Here is a 20164-nt window from a genome sequence, read left to right on the forward strand (position 1 = left end):
CCTTCAGCAGATGATCGACAAAAGAGCGGTGGAACAAGTCGCGGACCTGGGGTCCCCAGGTTTTTACAACAGGATCTTCCTAGTACCGAAGCAGTCGTCAGGTTGGCGTCCAGTTCTAGATGTAAGCAGGCTCAATCTTTTCGTGGAAAAGACCAAATTCACGATGGAGACGCCTCATTCTGTTCTGGGAGCCTTGAGACCGGGCGACTGGATGGTGTCCTTAGACTTGCAGGACGCGTACTTCACATCCCGATCCACCCTCTTTCAAGAAAGTATCTAAGGTTTGTCTTAGACAAAAAAGTGTGGCAGTTCAGAGCTATGTGTTTCGGACTGACCACGGTTCCAATGGTGTTCACTGTAGTAATGAAGAACGTAGCGAGGTGGCTACACTCTTCGGGAATAAGAGTTTCCCTGTACCTCGACGACTGGCTGATCAGAGCGTCGTCGAGAGAGAAGTGTCTGAAGGACTTGCAGTTCACTTTAGCCCTAGCGAAGTCCCTGGGACTTCTGGTCAACCTCGAAAAGTCGCATCTGACCCCAACACAGTCCATCGTGTATCTGGGGATTCAGATGGATTTCAGTGGCTTTTCGAGCGTTTCTGTCCCAGGAACGTCAGCGGCTAGGCTTAGAAAAGATCTCAGCCTTTCTAAGGAAAGAGACTTGCTCGGCGAGGGGATGGATGAGTCTGCTGGGGACCATTTCCTTGCTAGAAAGGTTTGTTTCCTTGGGAAGACTGCACATCAGGCCTCTCCAATTTTTTCCTTGCGGACGAGTGGAAGGCCAAGGACGATCTCAATGCCATATTGAGAATATCGCTTCCGATCAAGAACCATCTAAGATGGTGGTTGGGACCCTCAGAAGCTTCAGGAGGGCGTGTCCCTAAGTCTTCTGAGCCCCGACCTAGTGTTGTTCTCCGACGCTTCCATCACGGGCTGGGGAGCAACACTAGGAGGGAAGGAAGTGTCAGGCTCCTGGAGAGGGGAACAGGTAGCCTGGCATATAAATGTCAAAGAACTGCAGCAGTATTTCTGTCCCTGCAGTTCTTCGAAAGGAGTTTGGAGAACAAGATTGTTCAGATAAACTCGGACAATACCACAGCACTCGCTTATTTAAAAAATCAGGGAGGAACACACTCCAGAACGTTGTTTTCCCTAGCGAGAGAGATTCTGCTGTGGGCAAAGAGAAGAAATGTGACTATCCTGTCGAGATTCATTGCAGGAGTGCAAAACGTCAGGGCAGATCATCTCAGTCGTCGGGAACAAGTCCTACCGACGGAATGGACCTTGAACGAAGACGTTTGTCGAGACCTTTGGACGTTGTGGGGACGTCCACTGGTCGACTTATTCGCGACGTCAAGGACCAAGAGACTTCCTCTTTACTGCTCCCCGGTCCTGGATCCAGAAGCAATCGCGGTAGACGCTTTGCTTTGGAATTGGACGGGTCTAGACTTGTACGCCTTCCCACCATTCAAGATTTTGGGGTAAGTCATGAGGAAGTTTGCGGCCTCAGAAGGGACGAGGTTAACCCTGATCGCTCCGATGTGGCCAGCGAGAGAATGGTTCACAGAGGTCATGTCTTTCCTTGTAGACTTTCCAAGGACATTGCCCTGGAGGAAAGATCTACTCAAACAGCCCCACTTCGAAAGGTTTCACCAAAACCTCTCCGCTCTGGGTCTGACTGCGTTCAGACTATCGAAAAGTTGGCCAGAGCGAGAGGTTTTTCGAAAGCAGCTGCGAGAGCAATCTCACATGCAAGACGTGCTTCCACAAGAGCTGTTTACCAATCGAAGTGGGCTTCCTTCAGGCATGGTGTAAAAAGGAGGGAGTTTCCTCTTCCTCGACCTCTGTGAACCAAATAGGCTGATTTTCTGCTCTTCCTCAGGAATGTGCAGAAATTAGCGGTCCCTACCATCAAGGGATATAAAAGCATGTTGTCAGCGGTTTTTAGGCACAGAGGCCTTGACCTGTCTGACAACAAGGACATTCATGACCTTTTTAAAAGTCTTTCGAGACCTCGAAGGTTCCTCAAATGAGACCTCCATCATGGAACCTTGACGTAGTCCTTAAATTCCTTATGTCAAGCCCTTTCGAACCGCTTCAGGCAGCGTCTCTTCGAAACCTGACAAGGAAGGCTCTTTTCCTAACTTCTCTTGCGACGGCTAAGAGAGTTAGTGAAATTCAAGCGTTTAGCAAGTTAATGGGATTCAAAGGAGACAATGCTGTCTGCTCGTTGAACCCAAACTTTCTTGGCGAAGAATGAAAATCCTTCGAACCCTTGGCCGAAGACTTTCGAGATCAAGGGTATGTCAAGTCTGGTGGGCCAAGAACCAGAGAGAGTTCTGTGCCCGGTCAGGGCTCTCAAGTTCTACGTGCATAGAACGAAAGAGGTAAGAGGTCCCTCAGGTAATCTCTGGTGCTCTGTGAAGAGACCAGAGTTACCTTTATCGAAGAATGCTGTTGCTTTCTTTCTAAGGGACATCATTCAGGAGGCTCATTCATCTTTCCAGAAGACTGATTTGAGCCTCTTACGAGTGAAAGCGCACGAAGTTCGAGCCGTCGCTACCTCTCTTGCCTTCCAAAAGAACATGTCAATCAAGGACATCCTTGATTGCACCTTTTGGAGGAGTAACTCCGTCTTCGCCTCACATTACCTAAGGGATGTGAGAACGATTTATGACGATTGTAATGCACTGGGGCCATACGTTTCTGCGGACACAGTATTGGGGTCCGGAAGTAGCTCTTTCCCTATCCCTTAGTTAGGATTAGGTTAGTTTGTTGTTGTGTTTTTAGGTTGTGGTGAGTCTTATGTGAAGATCTCCCATCCTTTAGTTAGTTTTAAGGGGTTTTTTGTGAATAGTTGGTCAGGTGGTGGTCAGTTGCTTCGTTGCCCTCATTTGTATGGCCTCGATGGTCTTGTCACGTTGAGGTCTCGTACCCGTTGACAGATCATCCAGAGCGCACCAGCACTACAGGTCTCCACCTGGCTGGCAACTCTGATTTAAGCAAAAGCAGCCTTACGTGACAGTAATCACATAGTCTACTTTGCAAACAGGTGAGGAACCAAGATGTATATCATCTACTTAATTTAAGTTTCCTAAAAAATCCTATTCTGTCTCTTCCCACCATCCGAAGGTGGGATTCAGCTATATATATATCTGTCAGGTAAGTGGCATGAACAAAATGTTATTGTTATTATACAATTAAGTTTGTTCATACTTACCTGGCAGATATATATATAGCTGTATTTTCTGAAGTCCGACAGAATTTCAAAACTCGCGGCACACGCAGTGGGCTGCCAGGTGGTAGTACCCATTCCCGCCGCTGGGAGGCGGATATCAGGAACCATTCCCATTTTCTATTCATATTTTATTAATGCCTCTGTCTCCTGAGGGGAGGAGGGCGGGCACTTTAATTATATATATCTGCCAGGTAAGTATGAACAAACTTAATTGTATAATAACAATAACATGTTTACGTTCCAGGACAAGGTCTTCCAATTTCGTGCTCTGTGTTTTGGCCTGTCAGCTCCTCCCTAAGTTTTTACCAGTCCTTACCATGCTGGCAAAGTGGCTGCACCTAGTAGGGATCAACGTTTGTCTGTATCTAGACAACTGGGTCCTTCGCTCCCCATTGAGGTCAAAATGCATGGATGGCATTCAAGAGACTTTAGTTGGACCAGAATCTGGGTCTCCTGATCAATGAATCCAAGTCCCAACTCAGTTGATTCTATATTTGGGAGTGAGATAGAATCTCAGAGTTTTCGGGCTTTTCCGTCTGACAAGACGGAAAAGTTCCTGTCTCACCTATCGTGTACTGCAACAAGTAGATGAGCCTTCTAGGGACCCTTTTGTCCATAGAAAAATTTGTGCCCTTGGGAAGGCTGCATATGAGACCACTTCAGTTATTCCTCAAGGCCCTTTGTGTTCCTGATCACTCAGGAAATCAAAGAGAACCTCAAGTGGTGGCTCATAGAAGGAAGGTTTGCAGAGGGGAAGTCTCTGTTCTCTCTGAATCCCTACCACACACTATACTCAGACGCGTCTGATCTGGGTTGGGCCGCCATCCTGGAGAATGTAGAAGTTTCGGGGATGTGGTCCAGTTCGGAGAAGAACTTACACATAAACATGAGGGAACTCAAGGAAGTTCATTTGGCCCTTCAACACTTTGCTACAGCAGTCCACAACTCCACAGTCATCATTCATTCGGACAATGCGACGGTGCTGGCTTATATAAAGAACCAAGGAGGGACACTCGTTCTCCCTGTTCAAGGCAGCCAGGGATCTTCTCCTTTGGGCTCACGACAATCACACCCAAATTGTCACCAGGTTTATGTGGGAAAAAAATGTCATTGCGGACCAATTAAGTAGTTGCAATCAGGTACTATTGACGGAGTGGACACTCAATCCACAAGTGTGCACCAATTTATGGAGGCAGTGGGGGAAACCATCAGTAGATCTGTTTGCAATGACAAGGGATCATTGACTTCCCCTATATTGTTCGCCAGCCCAGTATCCTCTCACATGGGCAAGGGATGCTATGATCCAGGACTGGTCGAATCTCGATGTTAACGTATTCCCACCCTTCAGTATGAAGAGGGATGTAATAATAAATTCAGGTCACACAGCAACCTCTCTCTGACATTAGTGGCCTCCTTTTGGCCACAAAAAGATTAGTTCCCAGATCTCCTCAACCTCCTTGTGGACTTCCCAAGACTTCTATCCACTCTTACTATGACAGACTTCAGACTGTCAGGAAGCTTGTCAGAGCAAAAAGCTTTTCAAGACCAGATGCAGAGGCAATAGTTAAGTGAAGGTGCCAATCTTCCACTAACATTTATCAGGTCAAGTGATCTGTCTTTTGCAGCTGGTGTGGAAGACATGATATCTCATCTTCTACCACTGTAGCCCAAATAGCATACTTTCTGCTATTTTTAAGAACTTTTTGACAGTTAACTGCAGACATGAGATCAAAGTGTATAGGGCCGTGTTTAGACACGGGACTGGATTTGTCATCAAATGAAGACCTCAGCGGTTTGATTAGATCTTTTAAGACAACCAAGAGGGAGAAGGTTTTATTGTCTGAAATCTTAATGTTGTTCTGAAATGGATTTCAGGTCCTCTATTCAAACCCATTCAATCTTCTAACCTGAGGGATCTAACAAGGAAGACACACTTTTTGGTGTTTAGCTACAGCTAAAAGGGTGAGTGAGATTCAAGCCCTACATAAAGATGTGGGTTTTCACAAGGGGACACAGTGTGTTCATTCATTTTTGGGTTGTCTTGCAAAAAATGAAACTAGTACACCTAATCCTTGGCCTCACTCCTTTAAGATTAAATCACTGACTGACATCCTCGGTCCTGTGGATCAAGAAAGGACTTTGTGCCCCGTAAGAGCATTGAAATTTTACTTGGAAAGAACTAAGGCAATCCGAGGCCACTCCCCTAACCTTTGGTGCTTGGTCAAGGACCCATCGTGTTTTATGTCTAAAAATGCCTTGACTTTTTTTCTGAGAAATTTCTGAATCTCACTCAAAGGTTTTAGAAGATTTTCCTATTTTTAAGGCCCATGAAGTGCAGGCAGTGGCCACTTCCATGATTTTCAGGTCTTATTTTGATTGTACAAGCTACATTCTGGAGATGTAAATCTGTATTTTCGAATTTTTATGTACATGACATCAAGATAGTTTATAATAATTGTAGTGCTTTAAAACCCAGTTTATGGTAATTGTAGTGCTTTAAAACCCTTATATATAGTTGGCGTGGTACTGGGAAACAAAGGGTAGGAGAATACGTATATGTATCTATTCTCTTATTTTAACTTTCCTTGACAGTGGTCGTTGAGTTTTGGGAAGCTTAAGGTTACTGTGGACTTGGAGTACCCAGCAATCTTGTTGGTTATAGATGGGTAATGGTGATTGTTTTTGTTGGTGTTCATGTAACTGGTTTTTCTGGTCATTTTGTGTTATTGCCCAGGGCAAGGGCTTGTGTTTTGGTAGCTTTGGCAATCATAGGAGTATTCCTTGACTGCAGAGCATCCCACTGAATTAGAGGCGACACCTGGCTTTACTGCCATGTCTCTAAAGGTTGAGGCAGGCTCAGACCAGAGGCAGTATCTTCCTGCTGGAGCTCTCTCACCAGGTAGGTTACATCAGGCATTTTATTAATGCTAGCTAAGCTACTACAAATTCATCCCTTTCACTGAGTGTTTTTGGAGTAGTATATTCCCACCTCCGGTCAGTTTAGGATTCAGTTATGTATTTACTTTAAAAAATTAGTTTCTCTATATGCTTACCAAATAATTACATGAACGGAGCCCGCCCTCCTCCCCTCTTATGGACATAAGGTAAAAACCAAATGATGGTCTTAGCTGTGTTGTACCTGTGCTTCTCCAGAAGTATAGGTACTTAATTGGTAAGTGTATACAAAATCTATTTTTACTGTAGAAATGTCATTGTTATTATAAAATTATTTTATATTTAGATTTTTATTATGTTTTATTTGTGTTTAACTTGGTGTATATGTAAACCTGTGTAAATGTATTTAATGTGAGTAGCTGTGTAAATGAATATGTAGGAATGTATAAACTGTTTTAAATTTCACTTTTATTTTTCTCAGCCTGAAGACCATGACACCCATTCTTCTTAGATTGAAACCTCTTGGTCTTATTTCTAAGCCTATGGCCAAAATCCCATATCCCATTCCATTCCATTCCATTATGAGAATCCAGCTAACTGTCAACTTGTAGAGTTAATGTTTAGATGTACAAGTTTGTTCATGACAGTCAAGGTGGTTGTATTAGATCAGAGTTAGTCAGGTACAGAAAGGAAATACACTTTTGTCACAATGAGATGATGTAGCCAGTAACTTTGCAGGTGGTAATAAGTTAAAATGAAGTGGAAGATAATGAGTCCCGGACATCTTTTAACAACAGGTAAATACACTTAAGAGATAACTCCAAATGTAATTTAAAAGTAACAGAGGTTGAAGTAATCTGACCTTTTGCATTTGTTTTCCATTACCCTGTGGGGATGAATAGTCTGGGGTATCACTCCTATAGTCTCTGATCGTCCACAAATAAAGGATAGTATCTCTCACTGCATGAAGCAAGAGGTCTTTTTCATCGTTACTGATGGTGAGGAAGACTGGAAGTGCCGCAGCTACTAGTTTCAGTCTTTGCTTGGAATCCTGGATCAAAAAACATTCTTACCGATAACCAACGTGGTTTATGTGTGTATGTTTGAGGCTCGCCAAGACGGTGCTTTAGTTACCATCCCAGTCACTGGATGAGCCTTTTCATTGTCATTTGAGAACCTAGCTTGTGCCCACAAAGGTTATAGACGTGGAAGAGGATAAATCTGTAAAACATTGTGATGCAAATGAACTGCAGCTTGTAGACTATTGAAGATCATTAGGCTTCTACTCCAAGGTCACAGAACTCAAACCGGTGTGTACAAAATATTTTTATGGTAATCAGGTTCAAGAGTCCATTAAGTAACAAAATGCAGTAAATTGGGTTACATTAAGTTAGTGTGAACATGTGGAACTTAGTCAGTATATATGATGAAGATATGCCAAGGAACTGAGTCAGTATGTATGATGAAGATATGCCAAGGAACTGAAGCATTCTAATTTAATTAATCGGTAAAATAGCTTAAGAAAGACAATTATGCTTTAATGCAGCATGAGGCAAAGAAGCTTTCACTGGAAACTCAAAAAGACTACAGCGCTGCCTCATTTTGCCAACATGGCATGAGATGACTAATTGTAATGTCTAAGATGACTCAGTTTCACACATGACATAATTTTTATACTCTTGTGAGTCAGGTTATGCTTAATTAGTCATTCAGTCAATCATGCAAACAGTACTCATGTTCAGGAATAGAATATAATTAAAAGAAATATGTTTTGTAAGTGTTCTGTAGTATACCAAGAGAGGGAAGATTTATCAAGGATGTTTAACCTTCCTATAATAGTACTCATTTTCAGCAATTGTGTGAGGAATATTGTGTTTACATACATACATAATTTTTCTCATAACCATCCCATTTTTTTGAAGAATGAATAAATTTGATATGAAAAGATTTTTCTATTTTCCTTTCAGGTTTCTTGATATATCTCAAGCCAACAAAAAGTATGGGATGTTTGAGTCACCGGATACAGTCTTGGCAGATTTAGTGTCAAGCTTACCCAACTTAAATGGTCTTGATATCTCAGGCACAAATTTAGCTGGAGATGGAACGTTTGATGAGTACAGAGATTGCGATGATGTGAGTATCATGACAATGGATGATTTTTTTCTTTTTTTTTAGGGGGGTGTGTGGGCAAAGTTATATAAATGCATTCAGAGAGCTTCTCATCATAATTCGTCACTTTCAAGTTTTTATGTCTGCTTTTCCTTTCGTGGGATTAGACATGGAATAAGTTTTCTCCACTCTTTTCTTTCTTACACACTTTGTGTCTAAATTCTTGTCTGCCATAGGTTTTCATGTGACCTCTTTTTACAATTTCTACTTGAGCGTTCCCACTGGTTTTTGCCCTGCTTCTTCTATACTTACTGCTTTTCTCTCAATTCCTCTTCTTCCCTCTTTTATCATAGTCCAAACCATCTCTCTTAACTAGTATTAAAATCACAAAAACTCTGTTACATCATCATTTGTAATATAAATTTGCCTTTAATTATTCAAATTTTTTTAAAAACTCCATTTTGTTTGTCAACACCTGTGTCTCATGGTTAAAGTAGATAGGCAGTCCCTGGTTATCGGGGGGGTTCCATTTTTGGTGGGGTGCTGATGAGTGAAAACCCCCATTTACCGAAACACGTTGATTTATGACCCTTATGGCGCAAAGCTTCAGTTGATGGTGTGTCTGTTATGTATATAATGGTGCATTATGGCATTATCAGCATCTTACGGCACCGATAACCGAAACTTGGCCCGTTAAGGCCTGCCATAAAACCGGATCGCCATTAACCGAGTCTGTCATTAACCGGGGACCGCATATACAGGCCTTATGCATATGCAAGTTTATCCTGTTTATTAACCCTTAAACACCGAAGCAGTATTTTAAAAATCGTCTCCCGCATGCTGGCGGCAATCGTGAGTGAGCGCCGAAGCGGAAATTTTTTTTTTTGTTTTAAATCACAGCACGCTTAGTTTTCAAGATTAAGAGTTCATTTTTGGCTCCTTCTTTTGTCATTGCCTGAAGGTTAGTATGCAACCATCAGAAATGAAAAAAATATCATTATCACATATAAATATTGGGATATATGACAGTGGAAAAAATTTAATATATATGTAATTGTATACACATCGCGCTGAAAGGAAAACGGTTAAAGCTAACGAGTTAATTTTTTTCGTTGTATCGTACACTAAATTGCGATCATTTTGGTATATAACACATTGTAAAATGATCAAGGCAACACAGAGAAAATATTATCACAAAATGATGCATGAATTCATAATGCGTGGACATAAAAAAAAGATGTTTTCAAAAATTCACCATAAATCGAAATATTGTGCTAGAGACTTTCCGTTTGTTGCAAAATGAAGGTAATTGATTGAATATTACTAGACTGTAAGTGTTGTAGCTTACAATTGCAGTTTTCGACCAATTCGGTCGAGTTAAAGTTGACCGAAGGACTAATTTTTCTATTTATCGTTATTTATATGAAAATATTTCAAAACTGATAAAAGCTACAACCATGGATTGTTTTTTGTATTTTACATGAAATTGCGCACATTTTCATATACTATAAATAAAACTTTATGTAACGGCTAATTTAAAATGGTGCAAACATTACGACAATCGGACGAAAAAATTTATGATTTTTTCAGTTACCGTGCGGACGTAAGGAAAAAGTTTATTTCATAAATTCACCATAAATTGAAATATTGTGTTAGAGACTTCCAATTTGTTGCAAAATAAAGGTAAATATTTGAATATTACTAGAATGTAATAGTTTTAGCTTACAATTGCGTTTTTTTACCATTTCGGTCTAGTCAAAGTTGACCGAAGGTTGAAATTTTGGCACATCATTATTTATATGAAAATATTTCAAAACTGATAAAAGCTACAACCATGGGTTGTTTATTGTTGTATTCTACATGAAATTGTGCACATTTTCATATAAAACTTCATGTAATGGCTAATTTAAAATGGTGCAAACATTACGACAATCGGACAAAAACATTTCTGATTTTTTTCGGAAGAGTTACCGCACGGACGTAAGGAAAATGTTTTTTTTTTTTTTCATAAATTCACCATAAATCGAAATATTGTGCTAGAGACTTCCAATTTGTTGCAAAATAAAGGTAAATATTTGAATATTACTACAATGTAAGAGTTTTAGCTTACAATTAAATTTTTTTACCATTTCGGTCGAGTCAAAATTGACCGAAGGTTGAAATTTTGGCACTTGTCATTATTTATATGAAAATATTTCAGAACTGATAAAAGCTACAACCATGGGTTGTTTTTTGTTTTATTCTACATGAAATTGCGCACATTTCCATATATAAAACTATGTAACGGCTAATTTAAAATGGTGCAAACATTACGACAATCGGACGAAAAAAATTTATGATTTTTTCGGAAGAGTTACCGCGCGGACATAAGGAAAAAGTTTTTTCATAAATTCACCATAAATCAAAATATTGTGCCAGAGACTTCCAATTTGTTGCAAAAGGAAGGTAAATGATTGAATATTACTAGAATATAAGTTTTAGCTTATAATTGTGTTTTTCGACCATTTCGGTCGAGTCTAAGTTGACTGAAGGTTGAAATTTTGACACTTATCGTTATTTATATGAAAATATTTCAAAACTGATAAAAGCTACAACCATGAGTTGTTTTTTTGTTGTATTCTACATGAAATTGTGCACATTTTCATTTATAATATTCCATGTAACGGCTAATATGAAATGGTGCAAAATTATGTCAAAGTGACGAAATAATTTCTGAGATGTGTCGCTGATGCTTTTTAGTGCGAGGAGAAAGAAATTTGTACTTGCGCGCCTGCGTAACGATTGTAAACAAAATAACGCCTTGATCCGTGAACTATTTTTCTGCAAATTTAAAAAAAAATTTTATATCGATGTAATATATACGTCCAATCGGCACCCAACAGACAATTTATATCGATGTTTAATACGTCCAATTGGCGTTAAAGGGTTAATGTAATGTGTACTTTTATTTGATGGTAATCCAGCAGCCTCTCAACATCATTAAGGTTATTGCTGCTCTTTCTCACTGCTTTATGGTCCAGTATGTGCTGAAGAAATATTCAGCCTCTTCTACATCTTGCCCTTCTTTTATGACATGACACTTTAAGGTGCTCCACCTGTCTTTTTACCCCATTGAAAATCTTTTATTCTATGTTCAGTGTATATTTTTGCCTCCTGAGCATCTCTTGCACACCATCTGCTATATTTGGTATAAACCCATTACTGAGCTCACCTTGACACCTTTCTCACATCGTCAGTGTGGCCACTTTCCTGGCTATTTTTTCCTTCGCTCCTTTTCCAATCATTTCAAGTTTATGTGTTGATTTTCACACCTCTCCTCTCCACCCCACTCTTCCACCTTTTAAACATTTGCAACAAATTCTTCCTCAGATTCTGATGTTTAAACTAGGCCATCTACATCTAGCAGCTTCTTTGGGCTTTGCTTTGTAGCCTCCTCTATTATTATGACAAATTGCAATGGCTCAAGATCAACATCAGTGCTTGTCTCAAGTTTTCCTGATACACTTTAACTCAAGATTGTTTTTTATGGCACTGTAACATAACTAGCTCATGGATTGTTTATGATACTGTAACATAATTAGTTCATTGAGTCTTTCTGGTACCCATTACCTCTTTAATGTGCATCAATTAGCTTGTATATTGCCCATTATTTGCTTGATATATTGATTCTTTAAGGGAATATTTTTTTTAACATAATGCTTTGTGCAACTCCTTTTAAATGATACAAAGATTGCTAAGACATCACTTTTACCCTTATCTGCATTAATTTCTGCCTTTTACTGTTTGTCCATTCCCTTTGGCCTCATCTGACCTACCATTGTAAAATTCTTTTATTTTGTCTTGCTGTCATTACACCTTTCATGTGGTAATTAATCCTTTTGACAAGCCTTCTGAGAGTCAAGATATTGTGCTTAGTGGTCTTGTCACACTTCATTACAGTTAAATGAATATTTCATGTAACTTACCAAGTAATTACATTGCTAATGTAATTAGCAGCTTAAATTTTGAATTCACAGGAGCACTTCTGCTGTTTTAGTATAGGTGATTAGCTTGCCTACTTTCGTGAAAAAATAGGTACAACACAGCTGAAGAGCTCAATTCGTTTCTGCCAGTTAACCCTTTAACGCCGACTGGACGTATTTTACGTCGACATACAAAAGTTTTTTTAAAAATTCGCGGAAAAATACTTTTATGCCTACCAGCCGAAAACTCTTGAATCACACGCCTTGGGGGATGCTGGGAGTTCACGGATCAAGGTGTTGTTTTGTTTATAATTGTTACGCAGGCGCGCAAGCGCGAATTTCTTTCTTGCCGCACTAAAAAGTATCTGTGACACATCTCTGAAATTATTTTGTCACTTTGACATAATTTTTGTACCATTTTAAATTAGCCGTTACATGGAGTATTATATATGAAAATGTGTGCATTTTATGTAGAATAGAACAAAAAAATACTCATGATTGTAGCTTTTATCAGTTTTGAGATATTTTCATATAAATAATGATAAGTGCCAAAATTTCAACCTTCGGTCAACTTTGACTCTACCGAAATGGTCGAAAAACGCAATTGTAAGCTAAAACGCTTATATTCTAGTAATATTCAATCATTTACCTTCATTTTGCAACAAATTGGAAGTCTCTAGCACAATATTTCGATTTATGGTGAATTTATGAAAAAAATAACATTTTCTTTACGTCTGCGCGGTAACTCTTCCGAAAAAATCATACGTGCGATTGTGGTAATGTTTGCACCATTTTAAATTAGCCGTTACATAAAGTTTTATATATGAAAATGTGCGCAATTTCATGCACAATACAACTAAAAAAACCCATGGTTGTAGCTTTTATCAATTTTGAAATATTTTCATATAAAAAATGATAAGTGACAAATTTTCAACCTTCGGTCAACTTTGACTCTACCGAAATGGTCGAAAAACGCAATTGTAAGCTAAAACGCTTATATTCTAGTAATATTCAATCATTTACCTTCATTTTGCAACAAATTGGAAGTCTCTAGAACAATATTTCGATTTATGGTGAATTTATGAAAAAAATAAAATTTTCTTTACGTCTGCGCGGTAACTCTTCCGAAAAAATCATACGTGCGATTGTGGTAATGTTTGCACCATTTTAAATTAGCCGTTACATAAAGTTTTATATATGAAAATGTGTGCAATTTCATGTTGAATGCAACAAAAATTAATTGAAGGTTGTAGCTTTTCTCATTTTTGAAATATTTGCATATAAATCACGATAAATAGAAAAAAACAAAAAAAAAACCACGTTCGGTCAACATTGACTCTACCGAAATGGTCGAAAAACACAATTGTAAGCTAAAACTCTTACAGTCTAGTAATATTCAGTCATTTATCTTCATCTTGAAACAAATTCGAAGTCTCTAGCACAATATTTCGATTTATGGTGAATTTAAAAAAAAAAAAAAAACTTTCCTTCCCTCCGCGTGTGGATTCTCCGCCACAAATCTCCGAAATGCGTACGTCCCATTCTCGGAATATTTGCTCCGTTTCATATTAGGCATTTCATAGAGTTTTATATATAAAAATGTGCGCAATTTCATGTAGAATAAAACTAAAAATATTTGAAGGTTGTAGCTTTTCTTATTTCCGAAATAATTCCATATAAAAAAAAATATATAAAAAAATTTGATATTTGGTCAACTTTAACTCATCAGATATGGTTGAAAACTGCATTTGTAAGCTAATACTCTTACAGTATAGTAATATTCAATCACTTGTCTTTATTTTGAAAGAAATTGGAAGTCTCTAGGACAATATTTAGATTTATGGTGAATTTTTGAAAAAAATATTTATGTCCGCGCGTTACGAATTCATGCATTATTTTGTGATAATATTTTCTCTGTGTTGCTTTTATCGTTTTATAATGTGTTATATACCAAAATGATCGCAATGTAGAGTACATTACAATGAAAAAAAAGTAACTTGTTACCTTTAACCGTTTTGCGCACAGCGCGATTTGAATACAATTATATATGAAATTTCGATTTTGCGCTATCATATATCGCATTATTTATATATGATAATGATAATTTTTTTTCATTTCTGATGGTTGCATACTAAACTTCAGCCAATGACAAAAAAAGGAGCCAAAAATGAACTCTTAATCTTGAAAACTAAGCACGCTGTGATTTTTTGAAAAAAAATATTTTTTCCGCTTCCGCGCTCACTCTGAAACACCTCCGGCACACGGGAGACATTTTTTTTTTTACCGCTTCGGCGTTTAAGGGTTAACGACTGAACTTCAGTTGCATGAGCAGCTTTATTTTGGAATTTTGTTGCCATATGGTTGTATTTACTCTCCATATTGGTGAAGTATTCTTTTATTTGGTAGCCTTCATCCTATTTGTAGATAGTTAAGGGTTTTTTGGATCTGTTTTTTCACTGATTAAGACATTATTCATAGGCAGCAAGGGCTGCAAGACTAGACTAACGAAAACCTCTTACGATTTGGATACCATCTGTATTAATTGTGGGGGACAGATTTGCACAACTGATTTTACTTGTAGTGAATGCAAGGACTAGGATCAGGGAGAATGGAAGATGTTAAAGGCTCATTTAGACAAGCCTGAGAGAGAGAATAGCAAGGCTGCTGCTAGAGCCAAAGCTAGGAATTTTGCTTTTTTAGAGTCTATTCCTAAGTCGGGTGTAGCCGATTTGCCTGTTTTATCTAATCCTTTAACTGCCTTTTCTCCCATAACCTGCCCTCCGACTGTTCCACCTACTCCTTTACCTGGCTCCCATGCTTCCCGACCCCAATTCCCATTGTCAGTTTGTAAGCCAGATTTGACCAGAGGTTTGGTCTCGTTGCAAATACTGTGGCCCAATTTGGGCCATCCATTAAGGCCCTCATGAACAGAGTTAGTGAAAAAGTGCAAGTGCAGTGTCAGTAGGGGAGGTGGCTGCTCATCCCGCCGACGCTCCTAGGCAAGGCTCATTGTGATACTCCCCTAAACCTGGGAGGAGGCATATAGGAAGTCCAAGGGAGATTGGTGGGTTCTGTCCATGGATAGTCTCCCCTCAGTTGAGCCTGTTGTCCATTCCCAGGCCTTGTTGGAAAGCCATCCAAAAGGATGTGCATCAAGTATCTTCTAATGCTTCGGATTCCAGTCCAGACAAGAGGTGCCGTTGGCACTTTCCTGACGAGTCACGGCCTTTGAAGAGGCATGTAACAGTGGCAGATTGCTCTTCTCCACTCCCCTGCAAGCGGTGTGGGACAGTCTGGAACGCTTTTCTCCAGAGTGCCCAGTTGAAGAGCACCAGCTTGTAGACTATTGAAGATCAATGGACTTCTACTCCAAGGTCACAGAAGTCAAGCCAGTGTGTATAAAATATTTTTATGGTAATCAGACTCAAGAGTCCATTAAGTAACAAAATGCAGTAAATTGAGTTCCTCTTGACTTTCACATAGGAGATACCACTTTTATACTGCTGGGGAAGGTCCTGCTTTGGGAGTTGCTGCCTCCTCCCAGGAGGACTTCTCAGGTTTTATTGATTTGTCTTGCAGATTGGCTTTTGCGTCAGCGAAAATCGTGTTCATGTCGATGGAGCTCGACCCTCTAGTGAAAATTTTTTTTAAAGTGTTTGAAGTGTTAACCTTTATAGATTGGACCTTAGGAACACTCAAAAAGAAGATTGAGGACTGTTGCAGTCTTGCAGGGCATTTATCTTCAGATTGGTTGGGTGTCCTTTCATGTGCGGACAAAGCCATTAGGGATGACTATGGAATTGGCTGCTTTGTTTTGCCGGAGATAGCCTCAGACCTCCAAAAAGAGTCCACCTAAGATCTCCTTGCTCAGTCAGCCAAATTTCCCAAAGATTCAGCCTTGTTTAGTACCAAAATGGTCTCCCCTCTCCAACAGCAGTCCCTTTTTGGCAGTAGAGCAAGGTTGCAGGCCAAGCCTCACTCAGATTTGCGTTCAGTCAAACCAACTAGAAGACTTGCACCAAACCTTCCGTTTGAAAATGAAAATCCGGTCTTCCATGTACCATTGGCAGCCAGGCTTTTCCATTTTTTGGAGAAATGGGAAGTCAGAGACGTAGAACAGTGGATTTTGAAGGTTCTGAGAGAGGGTTACTCCATCCCGTCCAGGGAGAATCCTCCCTTAGTGTCGACACCCATTGCATTAACAGCTACTTAGTGGGCTCAGTGTTCAGCCCGTTCGGAAGAGGTCTCTTCTGTTCTCAGAAAGAGAGCTGTAAAGGTGGTTGAGAATGTCACCACAGAAGGGACATAGTCCTTAATTGGCTTTTGGGCCCTCCTTTTGAGTCCCTTCACTCCATTTCTTGCAGTGATTTAACGAGGGAAATTCTCTTCTTATTGATTTGGCTACAACCGAAAAAGTCAGCGAGGTGCAGACCACAGATAAGAGAGTCGGATATTTTCAAGTAGACACAGTCTGCTCATTTACTCTTGAGTTTTCTAGCTAAGATCAAGGCTCCTTCCAAGGCCTGGCCCCATTCATTCATCATCAAGACTTTGATGAGAATATTTTTGGCCCAGAAGAAGAAGAGAGTATTTTGCCCTGTAACAACATTGAGGTATTACCTGAACAGGGCTAAGAGGATCAGAGGTCCCTCTTGTAATCACTGGTTCTCTGTAAAAAATAGAAAATCCTTCCCGACCACTTTCCAAGAATGCATTGTCATTCCTGTTGGCTTTTAAACATAATTTGTCTGTCTTTTGGAAATGTAACATAACCCTTAAACGCCTATTGGACGTATTTTACGTCGAGATAAATTGTCTGTTGGGTGCCGACTGGACGTAATTTACGCCGACATAGAAAAGTTTTTTTAAATTTGCGGAAAAATACTTATAGGCTTACCAGCTGAAAACTTTTGAATCACGCGCATTGGGGGATGCTGGGAGTTCACGGATCAAAGTGTTGTTTTGTTTACAATCGTTACGCAGGCGCACAAGCGCGAATTTCTTTCTTATCGCACTAAAAAGTATCAGTGACACATCTCAGAAATTATTTTGTCACTTTGACATAATTTTTGCACCATTTTTAATTAGCCGTTACATAGAGTATTACATATGAAAATGTGCTAAATTTCATGTACAATACAAAAAAAAAAAATACTCATAATTGTAGCTTTTATCAGTTTTGAAATATTTGCATATAAATTACGATGTGCCAAAATTTCAACCTTCGGTCAACTTTGACTCTACCGAAATGGTAAAAAAACGCAATTGTAAACTAAAACTCTTATATTCTAGTAATATTCAATCATTTACCTTCATTTTGCAACATATTGGAAGTCTCTAGCACAATATTTCGATTTGTGGTGAATTTATGAAAAAAACTTTTTTCTTATGTCTGCGCAGTAACTCTTCCGAAAAAATAATATGTGCGATTGTCGTAATGTTTGCACCATTTTTAATTAGCTGTTTCATAAAGTTTTATATATGGAAATGTGCACAATTTCATGCACAATACAACTAAAAACAACCCATGGTTGTAGCTTTTTATCAGTTTTGAAATATTTTCATATAAATAACGATAAGTGGAAAAATTTCAACCTTCGGTCAACTTTGACTCTACCAAAATGGTCGAAAAACACAAGTGTAAGCTAAAACTCTTATATTCTAGTAATATTCAATCATTTACCTTCATTTTGCAATAAATTGGAAGTCTCTAGCATAATATTTCGATTTATGGTGAATTTATGAAAAAAAAACATTTTCCTTACGTCCGCGCAGTAACTCTTCCGAAAAAATCATATGTGCGATTGTCGTAATGTTTGCACCATTTTCAATTAGCCGTTACATAAAGTTTTATGTATGAAAATGTGCGCAATTTCATGTAGAATACAACAAAAAATAATTGAAGGTTGTAGCTTTTCTCATTTTTGAAATATTTGCATATAAAAAAAATATAAAAAAAATTTGACATTCGGTCAACTTTAACTCGTCCGAAATGGTAGAAAACTGCAATTGTAAGCTAAAACTCTTACAGGATAGTAATATTCAATCATTTATCTTCATTTTGAAACAAATTGGAAGTCTCTAGAACAATATTTAGATTTATGGTGAATTTAAAAAAAAACATTTTTTTACGTCCGCGCATTACAAATTCATGCATCATTTTGTGATAATATTTTCTCTGTGTTGCTTTGATCGTTTTACAATGTGTTATATACCAAAATGATCCCAATTTAGTGTACAATACAACGAAAAAAAATTAACTCGTTAGCTTTAACTGTTTTGCTCACAGCGCGATTTGAATATAATTACTATATATGAAATTTTGTTTTCGCGATATCATATATCGCATTATTTATATATGATAGTGATAATTTTTTTTCATTTCTGATGGTTGCATACTAAACTTCAGGCAATGACAAAAAAAAGAAGCCAAAAATGAACTCTTAATTTTGATAACTAAGTGCGTTGTGATTTTTTGAAAAAAATATTTTTTCCGCTTCCGCGCTCACTCTGAGACCACCCAGGCATACGGGAGACGATTTTTAATATACCGCTTAGGCGTTTAAGGGTTAATATTTGAAGCACATTATTTATGTGAAGTGGAGATAGTATTCGAAAATTACAATACCCTTGGTCGTTGTCTGTGGCTGGCATGGTGTTGGGGGACGAAGCATAGGAGGTATTCCTTCTGTTCTCTATCTCTTTGTCTTGTTATAGGGTGTCGAGTCTTGGGGAGCCAGGGTTTACTGTGTCCCTGGAGTACCCACCAGTTTTTTAGTGAAATGGGTAGTGGTTTTGATTTTATGCGTAGGTGACAGCATTGTCTGATTTTGTTTATTGTGGTACTGCACCAAGTGCAAGGACACTTATTGAGGCTTTGCTAGTCAGTGGAATACTCCTTTGCCACACAGCTCCCACTTAAGTAGAGGTGCTCCACGGCTATACCGCCACGCCACTACAGGTTAAGATGAGCACCAACCAAATCCAGTATCTTCCTGCAGTAGCTCTCTTACCAGGTAAGGTTACAACAAACATTTGACCAATGCTAGCTTACTATTTCAAATTCATTACCAGTACGTATTGAGTGTTTTGGAGTAGAATATGTCCATGTATCCCACCTCATTATTTGGTAAGTTACTGATGTAAAAATGTTATTTTCATAATAAAATTAAGTTTCATATATACTTACCAAGTAATCACAGAATCATCTCTCGTGGACATAGTACACAAACGAATTGAGTTCTGCAGCTGTATTGTACCTATTCTTCCCTGAAAGTGTGCGGGATTACACTTACACAAAACAATAGAAGCGCTACTGCGAATTTCATAATTTAAGCCGGTGCACAAGTTAAAACATTAGCTATGTACTAATTACTTGGTGATTGTACTATATGAGACTTAATTTTATTATGAAAATAAAATATGTCCTTGTTTTATTCCAAACTTGTCAAATTCCTTCAACATTATTTTTCCAGTTCCATCCATCAGTCAGGAATGAATCCTTCAATGCACTTGGTTTCATTACTGCCATTTTTTTTCTAATAATATAAAAATGATGGAATGTTTGCTGAATTCAGTTTCCTCTCTACAGAAACCTAAGGAATTCAATGGTATAATGGACACAGAAGACTTGTGTGACATACCAGGATTGAAGAGCCGAACAAATAACCCTTTTGAGTTTCTAGGCTTATATAACACAGCTCATGATGCATGCCATAGAAATCACATCCCTGCAAAAGTGGTAAGTGATACTGGGTCTTTTGGTCTGCTATATTTATTTATTTTTTTCTTATTTCAATTTTGAAATGTTAAATCTTTTGCATGAGCCTCTTTTATTATTAACTGATGTACATTATGTATGAAATACCCTTGATAATTATGATTCAAATAATGTTATTCATTCCATAAATTGTATTAGGCCAGTATAACTTAGATTATGCTGAGTTCTTGTTCATGCAAAC

At 38.5% G+C, this 20164-nt stretch overlaps 1 protein-coding gene across 2 annotated transcripts in view; it reads left to right on the plus strand.

The window, feature by feature from the left end:
• The window catches only part of LOC135202996 (protein zer-1 homolog), a 118603-nt gene that overhangs the window by 19380 nt on the left and 79059 nt on the right, over window positions 1–20164 (plus strand). For both annotated transcript variants that reach the window (XM_064232541.1, XM_064232542.1), the window contains exons 3-4: window positions 8100–8265; window positions 19795–19944. In XM_064232541.1, the coding sequence (XP_064088611.1) occupies window positions 8100–8265; window positions 19795–19944 (316 nt within the window). The remainder of the gene's footprint in view (window positions 1–8099; window positions 8266–19794; window positions 19945–20164) is intronic.

Source organism: Macrobrachium nipponense, chromosome 33, assembly GCF_015104395.2.
Source record: "Macrobrachium nipponense isolate FS-2020 chromosome 33, ASM1510439v2, whole genome shotgun sequence".
Taxonomy (NCBI): domain Eukaryota; kingdom Metazoa; phylum Arthropoda; class Malacostraca; order Decapoda; family Palaemonidae; genus Macrobrachium; species Macrobrachium nipponense.